This window comes from Filicampus tigris, chromosome 10 (assembly GCF_054856515.1).
Source record: "Filicampus tigris isolate MCC_2025a chromosome 10, RoL_Ftig_1.0, whole genome shotgun sequence".
NCBI classification, from domain to species: Eukaryota; Metazoa; Chordata; class Actinopteri; order Syngnathiformes; family Syngnathidae; genus Filicampus; species Filicampus tigris.
The window spans coordinates 3,747,824-3,772,014 of record NC_141226.1 but is presented as its reverse complement, the minus strand read 5'-3'; the positions used below and the strand labels follow the sequence as shown (position 1 = coordinate 3,772,014).

At 39.0% G+C, this 24,191-nt stretch overlaps 1 protein-coding gene across 8 annotated transcripts in view; it reads left to right on the top strand.

The window, feature by feature from the left end:
• astn1 (astrotactin 1) overlaps window positions 1–24,191 on the top strand; it is a 454,796-nt gene that overhangs the window by 408,490 nt on the left and 22,115 nt on the right. For all 8 annotated transcript variants that reach the window (XM_086042243.1, XM_086042247.1, XM_086042246.1 and 5 more), the window contains one exon: window positions 23,071–23,206. In XM_086042243.1, coding sequence (XP_085898369.1) covers window positions 23,071–23,206 — 136 coding nt within the window. The remainder of the gene's footprint in view (window positions 1–23,070; window positions 23,207–24,191) is intronic.

Below are 24,191 nucleotides of genomic sequence, written 5' to 3'. Positions count from 1 at the left end.
CAGGTTGCTATCAGATACATATACATATTACATATGTACCGTAATTTCCGGGCTATAAACCGCACACACTCTATTTTTAGAACATTTTGGAAAAAAACTTAAATTAGCCGCACCTTTATACAAGCCACACTTATCTATGTTGAAAACTTTTATATTTACTGCATTTACAGAACGATTATGAACTGTGAATGTACATGTATGTACCTGAGCATATTCTTTTCTAACAGTGCCTTTTAACACTGCAGCAAAGTTGCTGATTAAAACGGAAGAGAACCAAGAGAAAATAAACAGTACTTATCTTCATTCCACTGCCAAGTGCCTCTCCAGTTTGTCAGCTAATGTCCACCAGACTCCACCATCTATTGTTCTACTACATTCTACATATCGTCGCTGTCATGTGAAAACACTTATCTCCATTTTTTTTCATTTTGTTATTTTTACCTGAATCATGTTTCCGCGTGACAGAAATCGCATTAAAGTGAAAATTAAAAAAGTTTCCAAAATTGGAGATAAGTGTTTTTCACAGGACAGCAACGATATGCACCTGTCTTGTTTTATGTTAATAAAGTCAGTCAATCTTAAACACGACGTGCTAAATCAACAATAGCATTTCACATCGAAACAACAGAACAGACGTAACATCAGCCAATCACATTCATGTGCACTTCACGGACCTCTAGGAAAACATAAAATCAAAGCATTACAGCACCTAATGTAATAACCTAGTGCATAGCGCCCTCGCCTGTTGAACTCCTCCACCTGCAGTCACATCCAGTTAATGGAAAATGTATTGCATTGAATTGTACTGTCATTCCGGTTAGAGCGCCCCGAGCGGTGGAATAAAAATCCACAGAATAGCCGCACCAGATTATAAACCGCATGGCTCAAAAACTAGGAAAAAAGTTGCGGTTTATAATCCGGAAAATACGGTACATATTTTCCATCGTAGATTGAGTTACGGATTTAGCAACACGAGCTTTCAAAACATAGGCTGGACCTTTGATTGATTGCTTACTTGATCCAATAAACTGATGTTTCCCATGTCGGAGTTCAACAACAGCCAATGAACATATTCCATGCATAAATAGTACCACCCCTGCATATGGATGATTCGTCAGTTATGTTTGCAGTCACAACCAAACTTTCTAAGCTGGTGATTGATGCATTCAACGGCCAATGAAATTCTTAAAAAAAAACATGAAAACTGTTTTCAACAAAAACAACCAGCGTGCGTAACTCGCGTAACACACACTTTCAAAGCCCAGCGACATCAGGGCTGTGCGTCAGAGCGCAAGTCATATTGCGTCACCTTCTTTGATTTTTCTGCGTTTGTTTTATTTCTGGATGTAGTATATTTTCTGTCATATCATTGTCAAATTTGAAATAGAACTGGAGGAGCCTTTGAGCTGTAATCCTGTTGTGTTATTTTAGTCCACCACCTAATACAAAATTTTCCAGGCAGATTTTTGGAAAAGAAAAAAAATTGGCGGACATAAAACCCGCCTTCTTTTATGTATTTAAACTTCAATAATTCAGTGCCAATAGCACTTAAAAAGATTCAGAAAAATTCAAAGTGTTATCTTCAAAAATAGATTAAAACTATGCTGATACTCCAAATGGTTCAAGTACAGCTTCAGTTTTACTTTGGGCACACCTTTTTAGGCGTTCAGGTAAATAAAGATCTATGCTTGCCTGATTGCTTGCCCGCTGCCAGTCACCGTCTGCCTCCTGAGAGTTGACACTGGCCTTATAATTATTCCTAGTATATTGCGAGAGAGGGATGGAGGGAAGGAGGGAGTGGGTCTATATTTGATGTTTTTTTGTACAGCACTTTGTGTTGCATTTTCATGTATAAAAAGTTCTATATAAATACAATTTTATTTGTTTTGATTTGAAGATATGACCAACGCTCTCATGTCCGCTGATAGTGTAGTGGTACACACGCCTGAGTTGTGTGCGGGCAGCGTGGGATTGATTCCCGCTCAGTGACAGTGTCTATGTGTGCCCTGCGACTGGCTGGCGACCTGTTCGGGGTGTAGTCTGCCTTCGCCCATTGACGGCTGGGATAGGCTCCAGCAACTCCCCGCGACCCTATATAGGATAAGCGGTTTGGAAGATGACATGACATGACATGACCAACGCTCTCACTGGCCAATAAACACAGGGAATGGGTTCCTGAGATGTTGTTTTTGTGATAAACGCGCCACCTATGCCTGTGAGAAGTGCAATGCATCTCTTTACATTGAGTGTTTTAAAAAATACCACAGTAAGTAGAAAATGAGTTTAGAGGGAATGTAAATAGCTGAAAGGGCAAATAAACAAGGAAAATTAATAAGCAGCAAAGTGACGAGGAGAAATACAGTGTTATTTGAAAAGAGTTTCAATTGAATAAACACATTCTGCATAATAGTAGAAGTGACAGTTACATGTTCAGAGGTTTGTTTTTGTCATCCATTGTATGCAGGCCTCATCAAAATCTTACGTTTATGTTCCATACTGTAATGACTGTTTGACTGACTGATGGAGTACTGTAGGTCAAATTAAATTTGCACAAACAAACAAATATACCACTTGTTTTACAGAATTCAGTGAGACTGAACATCATTAGTAGAATGTAAGTTATCTATTGAATTTTGCACTAAAATGTTATATGGACAACATGTACAAAATATGCAAATGATTGCAAAACACTTTACGAGTTTTTAAGAAACTGCTGTAATAAAAACTCTTGATGAGTTTTTAAGAAACATTACAGCTTATTATCCCACCAGTCAAAATCATGAAACATGCTCTTTCACCTAGGTATCCATATTTTTTTATAATTATTAATGATCATTTGAAAGGTCTACCAATGACACCCAATTTTGATGTTTATATGTCTGAGAAAAAATTGGGATTAAATCGGTTACGTTAAATAGCATATCAAAAACATTGCATTACAAGCATTTTCAAGGATTTACACTACCCATAAACATACAGTATATGCTATATAAGAAAATCAGAGGTACTAAGAAGTACTTTAGTCCCATTGCTCACCCCACTCCTCCCCTTTCAAGCTTCCAATCTTTGGGGGGGAATTTCTAAGTTTGTGAAGTCTGTAACAATTTTTACCTATTGATGACGGAAGAGGGCCTGGTTCGTCATCTTTATTCAACTTCATCCTAATTTGTTCGATGAGGTTAAGATTGGTGTTCTCAAATTCTTCCACATCAAGCTAAAGCATAAGTGGACCTTAGTCATGCTATAACACAAAAAGGTCTTCTTTAATTATTCCCACAAATCTGGAAGTATAGAATTATCCAAAATATAGCATTTCAACTCAGAGGAACCTAAAGCGTCGAGACCACCCCCAAAGGTATTATGCTTACTTATTGATTCTCTCATTGACTCTTATTGGGTAGGGGATTGAAATTGTACAAATGACATGTCATATCATTGTCTATATATTATCATATTATTTGACAATGTAAAAGAGGTTTGTGCTGATTCTGTCCTATTGGATGAAACTAAATCTTTGCAAGTGTCGCAAGTAACACCGCTGTCATCTTTTTGCATAAAATATGATATTAGTTAGAGTACTTTGGCCGTGATGGAAAAGTTGGTCGACTGGTTAGCACGTCCGCCTCACAGTTCAGAGGTCGTGGGTTCGATCCCGGCTCCGGCCTCCCTGTGTGAAGTTTGCATGTTCTCCCCGTGCCTGCGTGGGTTTTCTCTGGGTACTCCGGTTTCCTCCCACATTCCAAAAACATGCATGGTAAGTTGATTGGACTCTCTAAATTGACCCTAGGTGTGATTGTGAGTGCGGATGTTTGTCTCTGTGTGCCCTGCGATTGGCTGGCAACCAATTCAGAGTGTCCCCTGCCTACTGCCCGAAGACAGCTAGGATAGGCTCCAGCATGCCCCGCGACCCTTGTGAGGATAAGCCGTATCGATAATGGATGGATGGATGGAACAGTTGAGAAAGTACACCATGTGACATCATCACTTATTTGCAACATAAGAGGAATGAATAAGCAGAATTGTCGGGTGAGCAAGCAAACAAACAAGTCCTAGAAGTTGAAACACTGGGAACCGGTTCCTTCAAAAGAACCATTTTTCGATTCCCATCCGTACCTGCCATCTAGTGTGCTGTAAAAGATTATAATCTGTCTGAAAATGATTATCCATTGATTCCAAATATGTCTTTGTTCATTTAACCCATTAAGCCCGTTAGCGCATAACCGCGTTTCTACCACTAGAGCCGGGAGCGCTATTGCGTCTTTCTACCTTTCAAACCGGGGGAGCAGATAAGGCGCCGTCCTTTTTTAATCCAATTCTCAGTCTCTTAGCCAATTTAATGCATCAGAATATACACGTGACGGTGTCGCGAGACCGCGGAGGATGTCGTGGAATTTTTTCGAGCCGTAGGTAGGCTAATGGCGGACGCCGTCGATCACCGGGAGCTCTGATTAAAGTAAGTAACGGCAGTGATATATAGACGACGTGCACGACCAGTGGAACCAGTCGAACGTGATATGATATGGTTTGTAGAAAATTACGATATAGACGTCTTTGTAACAGAATAGAGGATGGTAATTATCTCTCGATTTTTTTTTTTTAATTAAAATAGTACTGACACGTTATTTTTACATCTTCGTTTGAAACAGTAAATCATAATAAATTCTGCCTGTCTGAAAGCCACATGTCTAAGCTCTTTAATTCTTTTGGAATTATGTTTCTGTCTGCTACAGGGGCTGAGATATTAATCATTTTGTAAGTGTTGAAATTCTGAGAGAACTTCAGGTTTTCAAGGGCAATTCCAAAGGCGACCTTAGGTTTTGGGGCGCTGTTGAGAAAGGTGCTTTAGGCCTTAATGGGTTAAATCAAGTGACAAATACTTGAAAGGCAGAAAATTTAAATGTAACTGCATTAGAATGCAGACAATAAAAATGTCTACTTGCAAGTAAATTGTATCAGCTTTGTGTTCAACTAAACAGGCCAGCTTTCACACTCAATAATTACATTTGTAATTAAATTGACTCAAGATAATCATTATTTTAATGTTCATACTTTTCTACCAATTTTGTTCATTGTTGTGATCAGAGATTTTTCTAATGCAAAAAGGGTTAAAGACTTAATAACTGTACAGTGATGTAGTTTTTAAGGAATCCACAAGATGGTAGTCATATTAAGCATTCATAGTAGTTTTACTTTGACCAAAGCCATTTTATTTATGGATTTGTTTATTTATTTTGACATGCCTAATTAAAGTCAGCAGTATACAATAACAGTGGCTTTTACATCTGAAATGTTTTTTTCCCCTGCAAGTACACAACCTTGCAAACTGATATTCAGGTATGTTCAAACACGGGTGGTTTGTTGTCAGTTGAGCTTTTTTTTTGTGCTTCTCTTTCTATGTCGGTTGCACTGATTCAATGCATTATGCAGTGAGCGCTCAACTCAGCTCTACTGTAGGAGATGATTGATTACTATTGGTGAACACACCCTGATGTGAACATAGAGGCAAATGTGACTGGTTGTGAATGTGCAGGGAGTGGGGGGGGGGGGGGGGGGGGTGGAATATGGGGGGTTTGACCATCAAGGAGTGGGGTGATAGACAGAGCAAAGAAATCAAAGACAGGCACAAGATTGGAAAAAGCCTGAAAGCAAACCGAACATTGTGGTTTTGATTCCAGCTGTCTGTCTTTCATCTCTGAAATCAGGCTTACATGATCCGATGGACATTTCTCCACAACTTCTTCTTTGCTGTGTTTCATTCTTATGTGCTTTGTATGTTCCCCTCAGGCTTCCTCCCATCTCCCAATTCTCCTGTCCCACTGATTTGTTTCTCAAAACTGCTGGCTTGTTTTTGTATTTAGTTTGCCCTCTTTCTAACCTCTCTGTTGCTTACCACATAGTAGTTTTCTCAAAAATCCATTTTTTTCCCTCGCTTACCTTCGAGTCTAGAGCAATCGGGTAAAACAAAGGTCCGCCATAATATGATGCACAACCAAAACAATATACAATCAGCCATTAGTCAAAACTGAAGCCACTAACGTTGCCTGTATTTAAAAAGACAGGCGTAAAACAAAGTTTAACAGGGTAATAAAATGGGACGAAAGAATAATGCATCAACCAACTTTAATGGTACTTTAATATGAATGTTCTCGTCATGTGACAAGGACAATCAATTACAGAGACCATATCATTTCAGCTTCCTCATGTCTTTGGATACTGTCACTGTGCTACTTTGAATTGGAATGAGGTTTATGATTTTGTTCTGCATCTTAGATGAACATGCTTCCTAAAACTGCTGCTTTTGATTTGTTTTCAAAACAAGGATACAATACAGTCTTACTGAATTCCAGCCTCAAAACAAGTAACAGTTTGTTCATCATAGTGTCATTTAGAACTTTTAGAACTGCCTGAGTTCACTAATCCTAACCCTAAAAAAGAAAAAAAGACCAGCAAAGGAGCTCTCAGCATATTGTCACCCTCTTAAAATAATCAATTTGTCAGGGAGCACATTCTGATTATAGTACAGTCGTATGAAAACGTTTGGGCACCCCTGATCATTTTCAAAATGTTTCTTTATATATCATTGGTTGTTCATATCAGCAATTTTAATTAAATAAATCATATAGTAGACGACCACAGTGAAATCTGAGAAGTAAAATTAAGTTTATTGGATTTACAGAAACAATAAATCCAAGCATATTTTAGCAAACCAGTCTGCCTTTTGTTTTTGACTTTTTGTTTTTAATGTCAAGATTGTTAAACATGTCTTTTGGTCCATTTGAAACATGACATATCACTGGCAAATAAATGTACACTGAACTTTTAGATTTAAAACAGGGAAATAGGTAAAAGTATTCACCAGTGCAAATTTCAAACATCAGTTACAACTGGCAGTTCTCTTAACATTGTAAGTCTATGACAGGGAAATATGTAAATTATACACACATATCATATTTACCAGTACAGGCCAGTGTTAATTTGAAACATGTCATATTGTTGAAAATGAATCATCAGTGAACTTTTAGATATAAAAAAGGGGAAATAGGTAACAGTCTCCTTGCAAATGAGGCAGTTGTGTATTGTGTTGTGTCAGTGAAAAATAGTCAAATTTCCACCTTTCCTTAAATTGTCGGCACTCGCTGTCAACTTGCCCTTTTTTATTCATTGTCGCCATTTTAGAAAATGTCCGGATATGGTCAAAAAGGGTTGTGGATTTGGACTGCTGCTGCCCTCTTGTGTGTAAATGCAAAATTGCATTTAGAGTGTATTTTATACGCATCAAGGTCAACGGGTTTGTGGGCCAGACATTATTATTTGGCATTTGGCCCGCGGGCCAGACTTTGGACATGCCTGCTCTAAACGCCTCCTATAGCTTCCAATAAAGGTCTGGATTCTGGTTGATGCTATTTTGGACTATTCTTCTTAACAAAACATCTTCAGTTCAGTAAGGTTTGATGCTTTCCAAGCATGGACAGTCCGCTTAGCCACACCACAGATTTTCAAAAATATTTAGGTCTCGGGTCTGAGTCCATTCCAAGTCGTTGTACTTGTTCCTCTGCATGATTGCCTTATTAGAATTTGCGCAGTGTTTAGGGTCATTGTCTTGTATGTTGAACAATCTTTGATTTCAGATCATTTGAGAGTTGTTTTGAGGCTCCCATGTTGTCACTCCTTTGAGAAGATGCAAAGAGGAGGGATAGTTGCAATTGGCCACCGTAAATACACTTTCTCATGGGTCGCTTCAACTGTGTATGTAGATCGAGGGTCACTGAGCTTACAAACAAATGTTACGTTCCAATAATTAGTGCTAAAGGGATTCAAATCATTAAATCAACAAAGGTGCCCAAATGTTTGCACTTGCCTTCTTTTGTCTAAGTAATTATTGCACACGTTCTGTAAATGCTATAACTTCATTTCACTGTGTTTGTCAGCTATATGATATAATTAACTGATTTTTTTTATCTGAAAAACCATTGATGTATAAAGGAAAAACTTGGAAATTATCAGTCAAGTCAAGTCCAATTTATTTATATAGCCCTTAATCACAGGAAAGTCTCAAAGGGCTTCACATATGCACCAGATCATATACACGACATCCCCTGATCTTAACCCCCAGGAGGGCAAGGAAAAACTAAAAAAAAAAAACATCTGGGGAAAAGTGAGAAACCTTGGGAAGGTGGCCAAACTTTTTCACATGACTGTTTATGTTTAACGAAGGATGTAGCTCATTTTGGCAGCAGTGGCCAATATCCGAGAAAATGTTTAAGGCAAAAAATAATAATTTTTGTCAAACTATGACTTTGGCCATTAGTGTAAGAGGGTTACAATATGCTGGTTTTGATGTTTTTGTGCTGGTCTTGCTGGTGTACATGCAAGACCAGCACAAAAATACAGCAAAAATGAAATTGGTATAAGATGCAGATCACCCCTTAAAGGTACTCATTTTTATTAAATTTTCAAGTTTTTCTTTTAAAAAAGAAATAAAAATGTTTTTGAGCTACATTGGCAGAGATAACTTTCATTGGGCTGGGAAATCCATTAATTTGTTGTCAGTACAACTTTGAGCACTTTTAATAAATATTTGAAGCCTGGGTCCTCTACTTCTGCATATCGTCACTGTCATGTGAAAAACACTTCTCAATTTTTTTCATTTTCTTATTTTTAAATGAATCATGTTTCCGCGTTACAGACATCGCATTAAAGTGAAAAATAAAAAAGTTTCCAAAATTGGAGATACGTGTTTTTCACAGGGCAGCGACGATATTGAAAGAAGGAGAAGGAGAAGGAGAACTGCTTATCAGAAGCAGCTAAACAGCAACTAGTTTGGCTGGCTACTAGTGTGCCTAAACACGTTGTGGAGTCACTCTCAGGTCAGCCATCATTGCCTGCGTGGCGATGAATAAGCTACATTTCTGACAAGTGTCATAGTCACAAAGAGATGACGAAAAAAGATGGAGAAGCCATGCTAAATGCTAAGATAACCCCAAATTGACATGGCTAGCGCATTTAACAACACAATTAGATTACGCTTTTCATAGATGTGTGGCTGGAACTGCGTTAAAGCAGAGAACATCCAACTTTGACTTTCTCTCTTTCATCTATAACCGCTTCAAACAACAAGGCATATGTAGGTACTGTAGTTGTATTATTGTCAATGTTTCATATTATGTGTTCTGTTGTATTATTGTTATTTTATGTTCCGTAAAGTGCTTTGTTACAGGTGCAGCTGTTGTGAAAGTGCTATATAAATAATAATGCATTGTACTGTAAGATGATCACTTTAGTAACAGGACTTGAGCTGTATCTGGAGCAGATGATTGCTCGTTTGAACAGGAATGTCTCCCTTAACAAGCTTCAGGCACATAAAGTGAGATCATAGTCTAAGTACATGCCCACAAGCTCACATATGCATAGTAACCTGGTAGATTTCTGGAAGTTTCTTGAGTAGGAAGTCTGCTTTGAGTCAAGTCAGGGTAGCACTTGGCTTAGTATAAGTGTTGCACTAAAAAGGTGCAAACAAACCGATAACACATTCGATTGACGAATGAGCCAAGGTTTTCTTTACACAGAACAGAATCAATCCATCCACATGCATACTCAGACAATTACTTCACATTACTATTTTTGTAAAGCTGGAATGCAATGTAAAGTAGGCTTTTGTTTTCTCTATGTGATTTTAAATATCAGATGATCACCAGATGTTGACTGCCTGTCAAACTACTTTGACTTTCAAGTAAGACATCCAATTTATCCATGTATCGACTAAGCAGTACCGTTTACACCAGGGGTGCTCTATGCTGGTCCTCAAGAGCCCCTATCCAGCCTGTTTTCCATCTCTCCCTACCTGAACACACTTGATACAAATGATCACAAACGTATTCAGGCTTGTGAAAAGATTGATGATGAGTGGATCATTTAAATCAGGTGTGTTGCAGACAGGGAGAAATGGAAAACAGGCTGGATAGGGGAGCTTGAGGACCGGGATTGAGTACCCCTGGTTTACACAGTATATGCTGTATATGTATGTGTGTCCGACACCATCGATATACGGTATATTGTCAAGTAAGCTGCTGTTTGAGTTACTATTTAGTAATTACAGGCCGTTAGCCAGCCGATGACAAGTGCCCGTTTTACTTTGAAAACCAGAAGGCCTTCCATTTCAATTGAAATTCCTCTTGCATACACAAGTGAAACACTCATATACAGTACTGAAACATACACTTCTGAAATGAGTATTTTACTTATGATATAAGGTGTGTTGGAAAGGTTCCAGGGCTGGTGTCACAAAAAAAATATTTCAAACCAAAAGTACAAACTACAATTTGTCCCCTTCAATGTGGGCCAGGCGATCAACCAGCATGACTGCAAGGAGATCCTGTTTGGTTCAGTCCCAATCCGATAATGGTATCGGAGAGAGGTCTGATATCAGCCCCCCCCCCCCCCCCCCCCCCCCCAAAAAAAAAAAAAACAATATCGGATTATATTGGTCTACTTCCCAAATTTCCGATACCAGCACTCATATACAGTACAAGCAGTCCATTCTAAATTCCGCTCCTGATCTTCTATCCATCTATATCGGTATCGGACAGTACTCTAGGTTGCAATCAGTATTGTATCAGAAGTGAAAAATGTGTATTGGGACACCCCTACAAGAAGATTCTTACACGCCTGCCTACAACGCCCTGAGCATCTGACAGTTCTTGGCCGAGAAGTACATCACTATTCTGGAGCAACCTCACTACTCACCTGACCTGGCTCCCTTTGATTTTGCCTCTTTCCGAAACTCAAAGGGGTCATCGTCAAAGATAATAATAATAATAATAATAATAACAGCAAAGGTTAGTTTGTCCACTTCACAGTGCACAGTAGATTAATGTTCCGCTCTAAGTCAGGGGTCTTCAATCCTACTCCTCGAGGGCCAGCGTTCTGCCTGTTTTGAGTCTCTTCCTGCTGCAACACACCTGATTGAAATAATCAGAAAGCTCTGCAGACATCTGATAACGATCCTGATCATTTGAATCAGGTGCGTTGCAGCAGGGAGAGATGGAAAGCAGGCAGGACAACGGCCCTTGAGGAACAGGATTGAAGACTCCTGCTCTAAATTGTCCCCAGGTGTGATTGTGAGTGTTTGTTTATGTGTACCCTGCAATTGGCTGGCAACCAGTTCAGGGTGTACCCCGCCGACCGCCCGAAGACGACTCGTTTGGCCATAAGAGGTTTGGATAATGGATGGATGGATTCTAAACTAAAGACCTTGGTGACCTGATAGCTTCCGACGGCCAGGCCAATCAAACGCTGCGACTTTGATGCCCAGTCAAAACTCCCACACCGTAGCTCCCACACTTTTGTTGTGGATAAAGAGAAAAGGAAAGCAGAGTCTTTGCAGCCAGCACCAAATTCTCTCAACTTCTGGCAACAATGGGAAAGCACTAATAAACCGCTCCACAAAAAAACATCTTTTCCCTGGAGATTGCAACTGCCTGTCTGAAACCAGACCTATTCCTTTGGTCTGCTTTTCAACAATATGTCATCTTTATTAAGATGCACAGAAAAAAATTGGAGTGATATTTATTTGAAATAAGTAAAGTTTACAAGGAGAGTCTTCACCTCAAATTTTACTTGCATAACAGTTTATTTAAAAAAAAAAAAGGCACTCATGGGTTGAGGAATAAACAAACACACAAACTTCAAGTTGGGAGACGGCCAGTCTACCACCTGAGCCTTCCCATTCCTAGAGTGTGTTACTATATTTCTGGTGTCGCCAAAAGGAGTCCCCCAAAACGTGGTCTTCTTTTGGAGGTACGAGTATTCCTCCTGACACTGTTTCAAACCAAAAGCGATTGGCATTACCGGGAAAGGTGATGCCTAAAGATACTTTACTGGAAATTCATTCCACCACTCCATGCATATAGTCATAGGTTTAAAGCTGCTAAATACTGAGACTATCAGATTTTTGAAAGAATGTACTTTCACCCCTCCCACACATTTTTAACGCAACTTATTAAAACGCGCTTTTTTGAGCTCATGGTAAACATATTTAACCCCATCGCTGCAAAAAAAAATAAATGCAAGTGAGCTGTTTGCTATTGTTTCCCTGGTTGCTGGGTGTTATTTTCTCATAAAAGTTGACAAATTAAGCAAAACGTAACAAATGGGTTGTACCAAGTGAGAAGAGTGTAAGTTAGAGCAATCATTTCAGAAATTCTGACTTGGAAGATAAAGTGTTTTGGTCAGAGCTTGGAATGAAATGGCTTAATTTAACCAGGACGGATGTCAGTCCCCTTCTAGAGCAATGGCTTCCTTTGTGCTTAAATTGCTGTGCTGCCTTTAACATCCGTGCGGCTCCTCAGGCTAAGCTGTCAGACACCTTCCCGCCTTCCACGGAAATCATTGTCTCAGTACGAGGGCAGTTCCCTGTCTCACTGCAGCCAATAAGGGCCCCCAAACATAACTGTCATCACTGACTGTGCAGGTTTAAAAACGCTTAACTGATGTCTGAAAACCTCACCAATTGTTACCAAAATTAATGTGCACATCTTTTGTCATTGTCACTTCAATCTCTGAAATTATGAAAGCAATTGCCCCAATATGTTGGATTAAAGACATTAAATGTGACCTCTTATGAGGAAAAGGTTTATCATCGACACAAAATCCAAAATACTGGGGCAATGGTTTTTATATTTTTCAGAAGTTGAAGTGGGCAAGAGTGGGGATGTCTGTATGAATTTTGCTGATGATTGGTCATAGTTGTCGCACTTTTAACGATGTTACGCTTTTTTAGACTCCTTCGTCAATCTTGCCATTGAAAAATGGACGTTCTCCACAACAAATAGATTTTTGGTGAAAAATAGACCATCTCGATAATAGACTTTTTAGAAACTACCCAACAATCCAACTCTTACAGAGATTCTTGTGTAACTGAGCCCCCTTTTTAGATTCTATCAGAGTCACAGTCTCAAGCACAGACATATTTTTAATTACCGTCTTAACATCTGACAAGCACCACTCAAATGACTTGTTTAATCAAGATAAAATAAACATTACACAGGCTGAAAAAAGTTTTATTTTGAAGTTTCATTCCAAAATGCCTCATTGTGAAACTGTTGGCTGTTACCAGTTATGATCCAGTTTACAGCTTCAGTGTTGGAGAGCTGTGTGTTTTGGATTCTAACTTCTTTTTGGGTTGTTATGGAAAACCCAGTGAGAGCTGCTTGATCTGCATCATTTCACTTGCGTGCATAGTGCAACTGATGGGCAGCCGCAACACTTTAGACACACGCTGAAATGCTGTCAGTGTGGACTTCCCATATCAGAGGCGTACAAATGTGAGACAAACCGACGGTGGTCATGAAAAGTGGAGAGAACAGAAGAAGAAAACAAAAATGACTTCGAAACCACGTAGAAATCAAATGCAGAACACATAAAACAGGCATGCAGCTTTTCTCCCTTTTAGACGCGTTTAACCTAAGATCCGCATTTCAAGTGTTGCATTCTTTCATTGATGCGTTTGGCAAATTTGAGTATTTGCGTGCAAAGCTCTCGCACAGCAACTGCTATCAATCAGTCAGGGTAATTTTATCTAATTATACAACATCGTATTGCCCCTCTAAAGATGCAGTGTAAAAAAAGTATGATTTATGGCACAATGAAGTAAGTGGAAGGTCAACAGCTCACATCAAACGGAAATTACAAGCAAGCGAGAAGGAGAGACTGAAAATTGAAGTGTCATTCCATCTCTTCCTATTTTTTTTTTTATCAACTAGAGCTCCCACCCTCGCATTGATTCCTCCATCCTACAGTATCAAGTTGTTGCTTTTCAGAAGTTAAAATAAATTGTGCTAATTTAACCAATCATACGAATGAAATGGTTCTGACCATTGTTGAAGTGCCAAATAATCACAGATAAGAGAGTTTTCGTTGTGTTACAACTGGTCTCTTTGCCTTTCCACAGTGGAAAGGGAGACAACAAATTCCAGATGTTATGTAGTGAAGGGTTCAGCTGCCGGTTGTAATTGTGCGCTTGCGTGTGCATGTGTCACCCTGCTTATGGTACGTCCATGTGCTATAATGTATGTCTGTGTCCCCTAGTTGTTTTTCTCTTGCTCCTTTCTTTGATCAATTCGTCAGATTCGTGTGCCTGCGTGAGCATTAATTGCAAATGAGTTCAGGTTACACCGTGCGACAATGACAATCCAGACACTGTATAAAATCTTGGCAGTTTAATTGTGGATTTCATTGACCCGCAGTTATGATCCCTCATAACTGCGGAGTTATGATCCCTCATAACATATTTTACATATATACAATGTAAGTACATTATGCATTTGTTGTACCAAAGTTAGCAATGACTGCAGAGTTTTGAAATATTCATGTATTATAGAGCTCACACTGTAAATCACTGTTGTTGTCGCCAATGTGGTGACTATAAGATCAGGTAGAAATTGATTACACATACAATTTGTGCCCGTGTCAATGTACCAAAAAGCAATCGGACTTCTTTGTTGTTGATATTTCACCTTTTACTCAACGGGCTTCTTAATGATTAAAGCGGAAGTAAACCCAAACATATTTTTTTCCAGAATATGTTCTATGCAGGCCTACTAGTTGAAACAAGTCATTCTGATTAATTTTGTGGTTGTGGAATATGAGTTAAATAGTAAAATCTACCCGTTTTTTGTCCGTCTCTATTTTGCCAACTGCTGTCATCTTAAAATGACATCACGGATGCTCAGGGCTTAGATAACGCCCAATCATGGCTCAGCCTCAGAAAACAGGTGAGCCGTGATTGGTCGTTACGTGAGCACTGAGCAACCGTGATGTCATTTTCAGTAGACAAAAAGTGGCAAAATGGCCGCCCCTGAGATGGTTAAGAACGGGTGATTGTGCTGCTTAACTCATATTCCACAAACACAATATTAATCACAATCCTGCATTTTGACTAGTGAAGGTTCATAGAACATATTTTTGTAAAGAATTTTTTGGGGTTCACTTCTTCTATGACCTGAACGGCCTTCAAAGTGCTTTTGTCTTTCAATACAACCATCCTATCCAGAAAGTGTCCTGCCCACACAATCGGTAAATATGTACTTCAAACTGACTGTTGACATGAGTTTATCCGCAACTTTGTTGGGACAACCCGTTAATATCTTTATCCAACAACAACAGTTTGTCCTCGGCTTGAGAAATCAGCACTTAACCACTTTAAAATTTTCTGTTTGCAATTTTCAACTTTTTTTCCCCTCAATAGTCATCTAACTTGGCATTTGCTACTTTCGAGTTTCCATATTGGACAGTGGTATGAATGCTGCTTTCAAATGCAAAAAAAGATTTATCTTTGAAGCACCCGTCCTTTCCAGTTAGAAGCAGGGGAAAAAGACTGACTTGAAGGGTCAACAGGCACACACACGCACACACGCACGCACGCACACCGCCTGCCCGGGGCCTGCACAACTGAACTGACAAAAGCAGGCACAACTTCAAAAGGTGAGAGATCCCATAACTCCCATAAATCAGTCTCCTGGCAATCCTTGATTTTCCAACCAATCAGACTCGAAGAATGCAAAGGGTAAACATCTCCAGCTGAAGGACAAGTAAAACAAGGTCTCAACCGCTTCTTTCTATATGTTGTTTCTATCCCTTTGCATTGAAAGTTTTTCCATTGAATACTGGCCTGAAAAAGATATTGCGCTTACCTGACATTTCTGAATGTGTTCATAGAACAAATTTGCGGCATAACTAGTTTTAGAGGCCAATTTTCATAAGCTTCAGCCCATTTAATAGCTTCATTCTCCTTCAACTATGTTCTCATTTTCTTGCCCTCTGCATGGAACCGTTCATTCTTCACAACAGGTGGTTGCAAAGAGGGACCCATTTTTCTTACAAATTACTGCTTACATTTGAAGAATAAATATTCTCACTCATAAAATAAAATTATTTTAGGACTCATTTTGTACGCTATTCAATATATTTTAACTTCAGTCACATTAGACCGCTAATCGCTGTTGAACTATAAAACTGTTTGGCATGATGTGTGACTAGCTGGCTGCGCAAAAGAATCGGTAGCTCTTTGCCTATAGCAATAAATTTAAAAAATCAATTTATGGTTATACTTTTACGACCACATTTTATCCCCCATAGCACCAGCCCAAACCTTTGATGCCCACCCAGGTGCTATCAGATATGAAGGTCCTGCCTCTTGGAGATTTCAGCACTTTAGCTAAATAGACAGATTTAAAACATTTCCCAAATGAGCGGAACAGTACTCCATTGTCATCTTTGGATACACTGGTTGGCTTTCACTGCAAAAACTAAATATAGGGTCAAATTTCTCACATTGTGGGTAGTACAACATGTTTTACCAAATGATGGAAAATATAGTTCACTATGTTTTGAACATTCATGCTTTTCTCACCAATTGTTCAGCAGTTACTTACTAATAATGTATTAACAATACATTTATATTAGATTGTTATAGTACCTTCAAGGGACCCAAGGACTCTTAACAGTAACTAATCCATATATGTGTGTATGTACATATCGTATGTATAATCACTATATATATATATATATATATATATATATATATATATATATATATATATATAGTGATTATACATACGATATGTACATACACATATATATGGATTAGTTATATACACATATATATGGATTAGTTATATATATATATATATATATGTCCTTCAAACTCATGATTCTCATTTGCTCTGTCATGCACTATGAGCTGTAAGGTCTTATGTAGAGCAGGTGTGTGCCTTTCCTAATCAAGTCCAATCAGTTTAATTAAACACAGCTGGACTCCAATAAAGAAGCAGAACCATCTTAAGGAAAATCAGCAGAAATGGACAGCATGCGAGTTGAATAAGAATGTTTTTGTGCAAAGGGTCTGAATACTTATGACCATATGATATTTCAGTTTTTCTTTTTTCATGAATTTGCAAAAATTTCTACATTTCATTTTTTTTCTGTCACGATGGGGTGCTGAGTATACATTAATGAGAGTTAAAAAGAACTTTTTTGATTTTTGGCAAATGGCTGCAATGAAACAAAAGTGAAAAATTTCAAGGGGTCTGAATAATTTCCGTACCCACTATGTCCATCACTTTATATATACAGTATATACAGGCAGTCCTCGTATTATGACGTACTACAAAGTTTCGATTGTACGACGCACGTGCCTCTCCTTTATTTTGTCCCCAGCACCATAGTGACTACGTTTACATGCAGAAAATATTTGAGTTAAAATCAAAATTCCGATTTCTGAAACATTCTGAATATCCCGTTTGCATGATTGAGCAGACAGAGTTGCTTTGAATAACACACTGTGTACGACAACACATGGTGTCATGACTCAAATGGACGTCATTTCTGCTTGTTACTTTCAACCATCAATAAAACACTTGATATTCATGTCACTCACCACATGAATGAAGCAGCCGGTTTTCTCCTCGCTCCAAAGGTGTGCTTTTGTGCTGCGTCTCTGAGCTTGTTTACATCTGCGTGGGTATTTGCGGTGGTTGCGCGCCAATCATCGCACTTCCGCATACAAGCAATTCCTGTACTACAAAGATGGGCATTTCTTGCAGTTGACCAATGAGCATTCGCAATGTCTTGATTGTGTCTGTTTACACGCCGGCTGTATATTTGCCTTTTCCGCCCTCCTCTCGTCCTTCTCCATCCACTTCTCCAGTACAGTACAAGTACAGCATCTTATGTTTTTATTTTCATGTATTTTCATTTTTTATACAAAGTATTTTGACGTAAATTTCGACTTTAACGGTGAAATCTGACATACGCCGAAATTCAGGTATCATCGCCGGTGTAGGAACGGAACTCGTTCGTAAAATGAGGACTCCCTACATACACTGTGCTATATACATTGTATAGAAAAAATGTCTGTTTTGGTTAACCATTTAAATTAATCCATGGGCACATTTGAAAACAACAAATGTTGACTGACGTGCTTTACTGACTTAAATAAAATAAATCATTTGACCTGACAACATACGGTACATAAAATAATTTACCACTGGCCTAAACATTGGCCAAGAACATCATAAATTTGAAGATCACAGTCAGAAGAAGAGCTAGGATTTTTTTGTTGTTGTTGTTGTTGTTGGTGGTGGTGGTGGTGGTGGTGGTGGTGGTGGTGTTGTTTGATTTTCCAAAATTTCTCTATGACATTACAATTTATCCTAGTGATAAAATGTGGCTTACAGGTTGTACAGGAGTTGCATATCTTGGATCATTTGGTGCTGATCCAAATGTGAACAGTTTGGCCGTGTACTCTCTTGACAGCATCGTAATTTATGATTCATAATGGATGTTGTATTGTAGATTCGTTTGTTCATGCTGGAATAAACAATGAGAACTTTTCTTTCAGGCTAATTTGTCAATCTGGGGCCCATTCCTGTGATCACACTGAGTATGTGTAGACAAAATAACTGTCTGAAAGAGACCACACAGTGTGATTTATTGTGATGAAATTGCTCTGCATTCAGTATCTAATCAGATGAGAATGATATCCAGGAATCACGAACAAACATATTTATCCACACACCGTTTATAGAAGTATGGATGTCTATAGCTTGCCAAGAAACCAACTGTGAAAGTTTCACAACCATTTTTCCTGTGTGCTCTGCAGTGCATCAACCCACTAGATAAATGTTTTTGTTCCTCTCTATGGTTTTTATTCTCCTGGTGTTGAGGCCTGTCTATAAATGCCATGGCAGCACACTGTGTTCACTGTATTACAGGCCTCATTTGATTGAAGCACATAATTCTGCACTCTGTGTTCCTCTGACTACTAGGGTGACCATTTGTCCCGATTTGGGCGGGCCTGTCCCGCATTTGGCATGATTTTTGATGCGTCCCGCAAATTGACTAGCCGTCCCGCATGTCTGATCGGCAAGCACCAATTTTCAAACGTGCATCTAAAATCTTGTTTTTTATTAAACGCTTGTGTGCTGAGAGCAGGGGGGTCTGGTGTTCTGGCTGGTGTGACTGTCTGCGTGCGAGACTGTGAGAGGCAGGGGGGTATGCTGCTTAAACAGCCGGGCGCACATGCAAGCAATAGTTGTTTTTAAAGATACGCCTACCAAAAACAAGCATTTTAGCGACGCGTTCCATACATTTGTGATGAATTAATGAAAATGGAAGACTCTAAGGAAAGTAAGAAGACTGCAAAGAAAATGAAATGCACTTACAACAAGGTCTGGGAACTCATTGTCTGTGGGTAAAGCCAGTGAAAGACAAGTCAGATGCTGCTGTTGCTGTTATGGAGAAAACTGAAAGGCTTGAGTTGTGGTGGACATAACCTTCCATCAGTGCTTTCCTTGCTTCTGAAAGTGCATAGTGCTGTTATGGTGGACACGTTTGTTTACAACTGAATGGATTGTAGTTAGAGTATTGTTATCTCCTGACTATTTTTGATATACTTCTTGTTTTATTTTCGTTTTATGCTGTGGCTGTTTAATTTGAAAATAATTTGAATTGCAGCAGTTGTAGTAGCCTGTCTTTGTTTGGATTGTCTTTGTTACTGTAGTAAATTGTTACTGCACTTCATGCTCTACATGTTGACTTGAGATTTGATAAGCTTCTATTGTCTGGGTGCGACTATTGTCTAAGTGCATCTACCTCAAGATATGATGACAGTGACTAATTTCAGCCTTTATTGTGAGCTCCTATTGCAAGGGCAGATTGACAGACTGCCCACCCAGTGAGATTCATGAAAAAATATATACTTTTAAATTTTTTGTAAATTATTCATTTATTTTTGAATTTGTGTTTTCGTTGTGTTTTTTGTATTGTATTGACTATTACGAATGGCATAATTGTGGTTGTCTAAGGAGGATCTGAACTTCATATTATTCAGTTTGTCATTTTATTTGACTATACAATGTGTCGGGACAGGAGGATTGTGCTCAGTTAGAGAAATATTCAGGCCCACCCTGATTTTTCCAGGCCCACCCATTAGCCACGTTCTGGCTCCGCCCCTGTCCTACTGATATTAATGTCTCAGAGATTTACTTTTTTACTAGCAGTTTGTGTTGTATTTTTGTAACTGCAGATAATTTCAACTGCAATTCTGTGTTCCGTGTTTTTATTTGTAGATCTATAATTGTTATTTTGTTACAGTTTATTATATTATATGTTACTGAACAGTTGACAAGCTGTGTCATATGCATTTTTGGTGTCCGTCGCAAGCGTCAGCTGCGTCCCACATTGTCCCCCAAAAGCATACTCCCTGTCCCACATCTGGTGAGTTTGAATCTGGTCACTCTACTGACTACCCACATGAAGCTCTCGCCTTGGTATGACAGGGGGCTTCCTCAAATTGTTTTAATGAGCCGTTCACTGTTGTTTAGCTACTTCAAGTTAACAGAAATAAAGGCATGTGTACTGAATGGCATCACTTGAAGTGATCGATAAAATGTTCATCCAGGTGATATAAGAGAGAGAGAGTGAGAGTGTGAGCTTGGCATTTCGTCGATGTGACGGACCGATCCATCTACCGCCACTGACGGACGCCCGTTTTCTACTACAATACTTGGAATGTATTGTTTTTAAAATATAGTATGTATAAGCGGGCCCAGGCAGCAAGCCTCACTGTAAGCTAGTGAAGGTTATCACCTGCCGCAGCACCTCATTATGCACAATAGCTAAAAATAAATAAATAGATTAAAACAATACTGCCAAATGTATTCACGTACTGTAAGTTGTCATACAGGACAAACTATTTGAACATATTAAAGACTGGGACCACGTGGGTCGCTTATTAAGTATATGTAGACGGAAACTCGGTGACGGTTAGGCGATGCCCGACTCTGTTATTTACAAGACTACAACTACATTCTTTAGCCATTTTGTTTCCCACATTGCAAACTTTTCCCATCATGCTCTTGGTAGAAACCTGCAAAATGGAGAAGCAGAGGTTTTTGGTTACAGCTGCCCAAGAGTATGGAGGCATTTGTGCAGAGAAAAATCACAAACATCAACAAGAGAGCAGCAGCAGAATGTGGGCACGGCACTGATTATAATATTAGATACGTATGTATATAATATATATTCACATAACAAATACACAAATATGTTTTACTTACTGTATATAATTGATTTTATAATGCGATAAAATCATTATCTTTATTACTCATGTCAACGGCGGCATTCATCCCAGTCGGGGATTAAACCAGCTCTGACATCCATCACCGGCTTGGCAGCGCACAGTGCTAACCACTGAGCTAAAAGTCCAGGCCACCCGCATCACGTTCACGTGGCAAGTGACGGGAAATTTCAATGGACCACGCAGCTCCAGCCATTGTTGAGTCATATCTTGTCATTTTAAGTGGTCAATCTCCACTGTCGTGACAGTCTAGAGAGGCTGAGCTGTTGTGACTACAGCTCTACCACTCTTCTCTTTCTGTGGAATCCATTTTCGCGAAGCAGTCACGTTTTCGCCGGTGTTTCCCACGGTTTTGTTCAAGCTCTTGTTGGTTGTGTCACGACAACGCAAAGACTTATAATTAGTTCCCTCTCAGCGTGGACGAGCTCCCCTTGGGTACTCTTTCCTCATATGGTTTCTCTGTGCACTGCCATGTCTCTTTTTAAGTTTATATGTGTGTGCGTTTGTGTATGGGTGTGTGAGTGAGTGCAAGTGTGCTTGTGGTTGTCTGTCTTTGTGTAGACTGCAAGGGAGGGAGGGACGATGGGAGCGGGTTCTCTTTTTATGCTGTATTTTGATGTTTTTAATGTACAGCACTTTGAGTTGCATCTTGTGTGTGAAAAGTGCTATATAAATAAAATTTGATTTGATTTGATTTGATTTGAATTATATCCGTCGTATGGCCATGACTCGCAAAAGTCTGATCTAAAATGTCAAAGATTACGACTTTACACCAACGACATGACGGCGGCATGCAGAAACTCCCGTAAAACTCTGAAACATCCTTAGGACTTAAAACTAATAACAATGATAAAAATAATAATGCATCAGATTTATATAGTGTCAGTTTTTAGATAACTGCAATGAAGGTCAAGAATAGGCACACAGCCCGCTGTGGGATGCAACCATTTTCCTCTTGAAAGGACGGGGGTCGGAGTGTGTGATTAAATTAGAAACTGGTTATTTAAACATTTATACACACTAAGGAGACACTATAGGACATATTTATAACAAAATATTTAATTTCGTGTTGATGGATTAGATTCACTGGGGTGGCAGACGGGGTGGCAAAATTTTAGGTTGCGACCCTTTAAAACCACAGATGCCCCTCTGATTAGTTGAGGGTTGTATGAGCACCAAAGATTGATTTATAGGTGAGGAAGATGTCGGATATGATTAAAATGTCTTTGTCAAGGTGCACTTTTCAAGAAAAATTGGACTTTATGTGGCTAGGTCAGCCAACAACTTTTGCAGGCTGGCTTGTTTAAACCCGGAAATTGGTTTTTGGGGAACTTTCAGGGCAGCATTTATGAGTGCTACAGCTATCTTACACAGACAGCCAGGAGCAATGAAAGTCTGCTGTGTCTGGATCAGCATCTTTTTACATTACATTTCTTTTTCACACCCGTTCCATTTTATTCTTTTGTTTCCCTGAACGCACGAGTAAGCATGTAGACAAGATGCCCCGAAATACACAAGTTTGTGAAATTTTCAGATGCAGCTGGCAAAAGACTGTCAGCATCAACCTGAGCAAAATGAAACGACTGAAGATTGTCTTTTAATCTGCTATTGTATTTATTCATTGACTATATACTTTAGCAATGGAAAATGTTAATTTTGTATTCTAGTTGTATGTTGTAATAAATGATTTTTTTTAAAATCATTGTTTTGTTTTCCTCCGTTTGATAATAATGATTTTTAGTGTGATATTTCTATTCTGCTTGGCTCCACAAAATGTTTTTTTTCGAGAAGTCAATTTCACTTTCTATCCTGAGCCACAATCTTTGTGGAACCACTGTACCCATTAACTACAGAGGAAATGCAATTCAACAGTATAATGGGTTTAGCATTCTATTAGTATTGTTTTAAGTCTCTTTTCTGTCTTTGTGCTTCAGAAACGCTTCTGAGCTTTGTGGATGATATCTTGTCTGGCGCCAGGTCTCCATGTGTGATGTTAGGGGACATTCCAAACCTGCTGTCCTCCTCTGTCAGTATGATCGTCCGCTGTCTGGAGCCTGACACCACATATATGTAAGCTACTCAGTACGCTTGAAGTTAGGAACTCCAAACAGCTGGACAATGTATTTTCTCTGATGTGTTTTTTTTTTTTTGGCAGGGGGGGGGGGGGTGATAAATAATTCTCCAAAAATGGTAACTGAAAACAAATGGAAATTCCATTCATCCGGTTTTTACTGTTTATTCTGTTCAGGGTCACAGGTGAACTCGAGAGAGGCAGCGTAAATCCTGGACTGACTGCCATTTAATCACATGTCACAACTATTCACTCACATACATAGTATACCAAAGTCTTGAGTTTACCTAGTATGTATGTTTTTGGAATGTGAGAGCAAGCTGGAATACATGGAGAAAAACCCCACAGGTCCAGAACAAACATACTCCACACATCACGATCTGAGATTTGTACAGATAATCACTGTTTGTGTGGCAAACTCACTAACCACACATGCTGCCCAAATTAAATTCAAGATTTAAAAAGGTTACAGATTCAATTGGATGTGATGAAGATGTTGATTGTACAATATGTTTATGTGTAGACTAGTAGAAAACACAACAAAGCTTTGGCTCAGAACGTAATAACAGCCCATAATGTAATCAATGTGCCCATTAACGTAACAACTGACGTATAACGTAATAAAAGTCCTGAACCGAAAACGTAAGAACTTTTGGTTATTACGTGATTGGCCTGGTAAACAACAGCATATTTGTAAATGTAAAAACTGTGCGAATAAAGTAATAATATACAAATATAACTGTTTATTTACTTGTTTCTTTTACTGTGAAAATGCAAACTCTCCCCTTCTGTTTCTCTGTCGCTCTGTGTATTTGTCTATTTATCTTGATGGTTAGCTTGATTTCTAGTCCTATTTGCTGCTCCCTAGCCTTTCAGGCTATCTCAAAATGTAGTGGTGCTCCATACTCCTGAAGCACACCCCACAGAACTCCCAGACGGACACGGTCAAACGTCTTCTCCAAGTCCACTAAACAGACTGGTTAG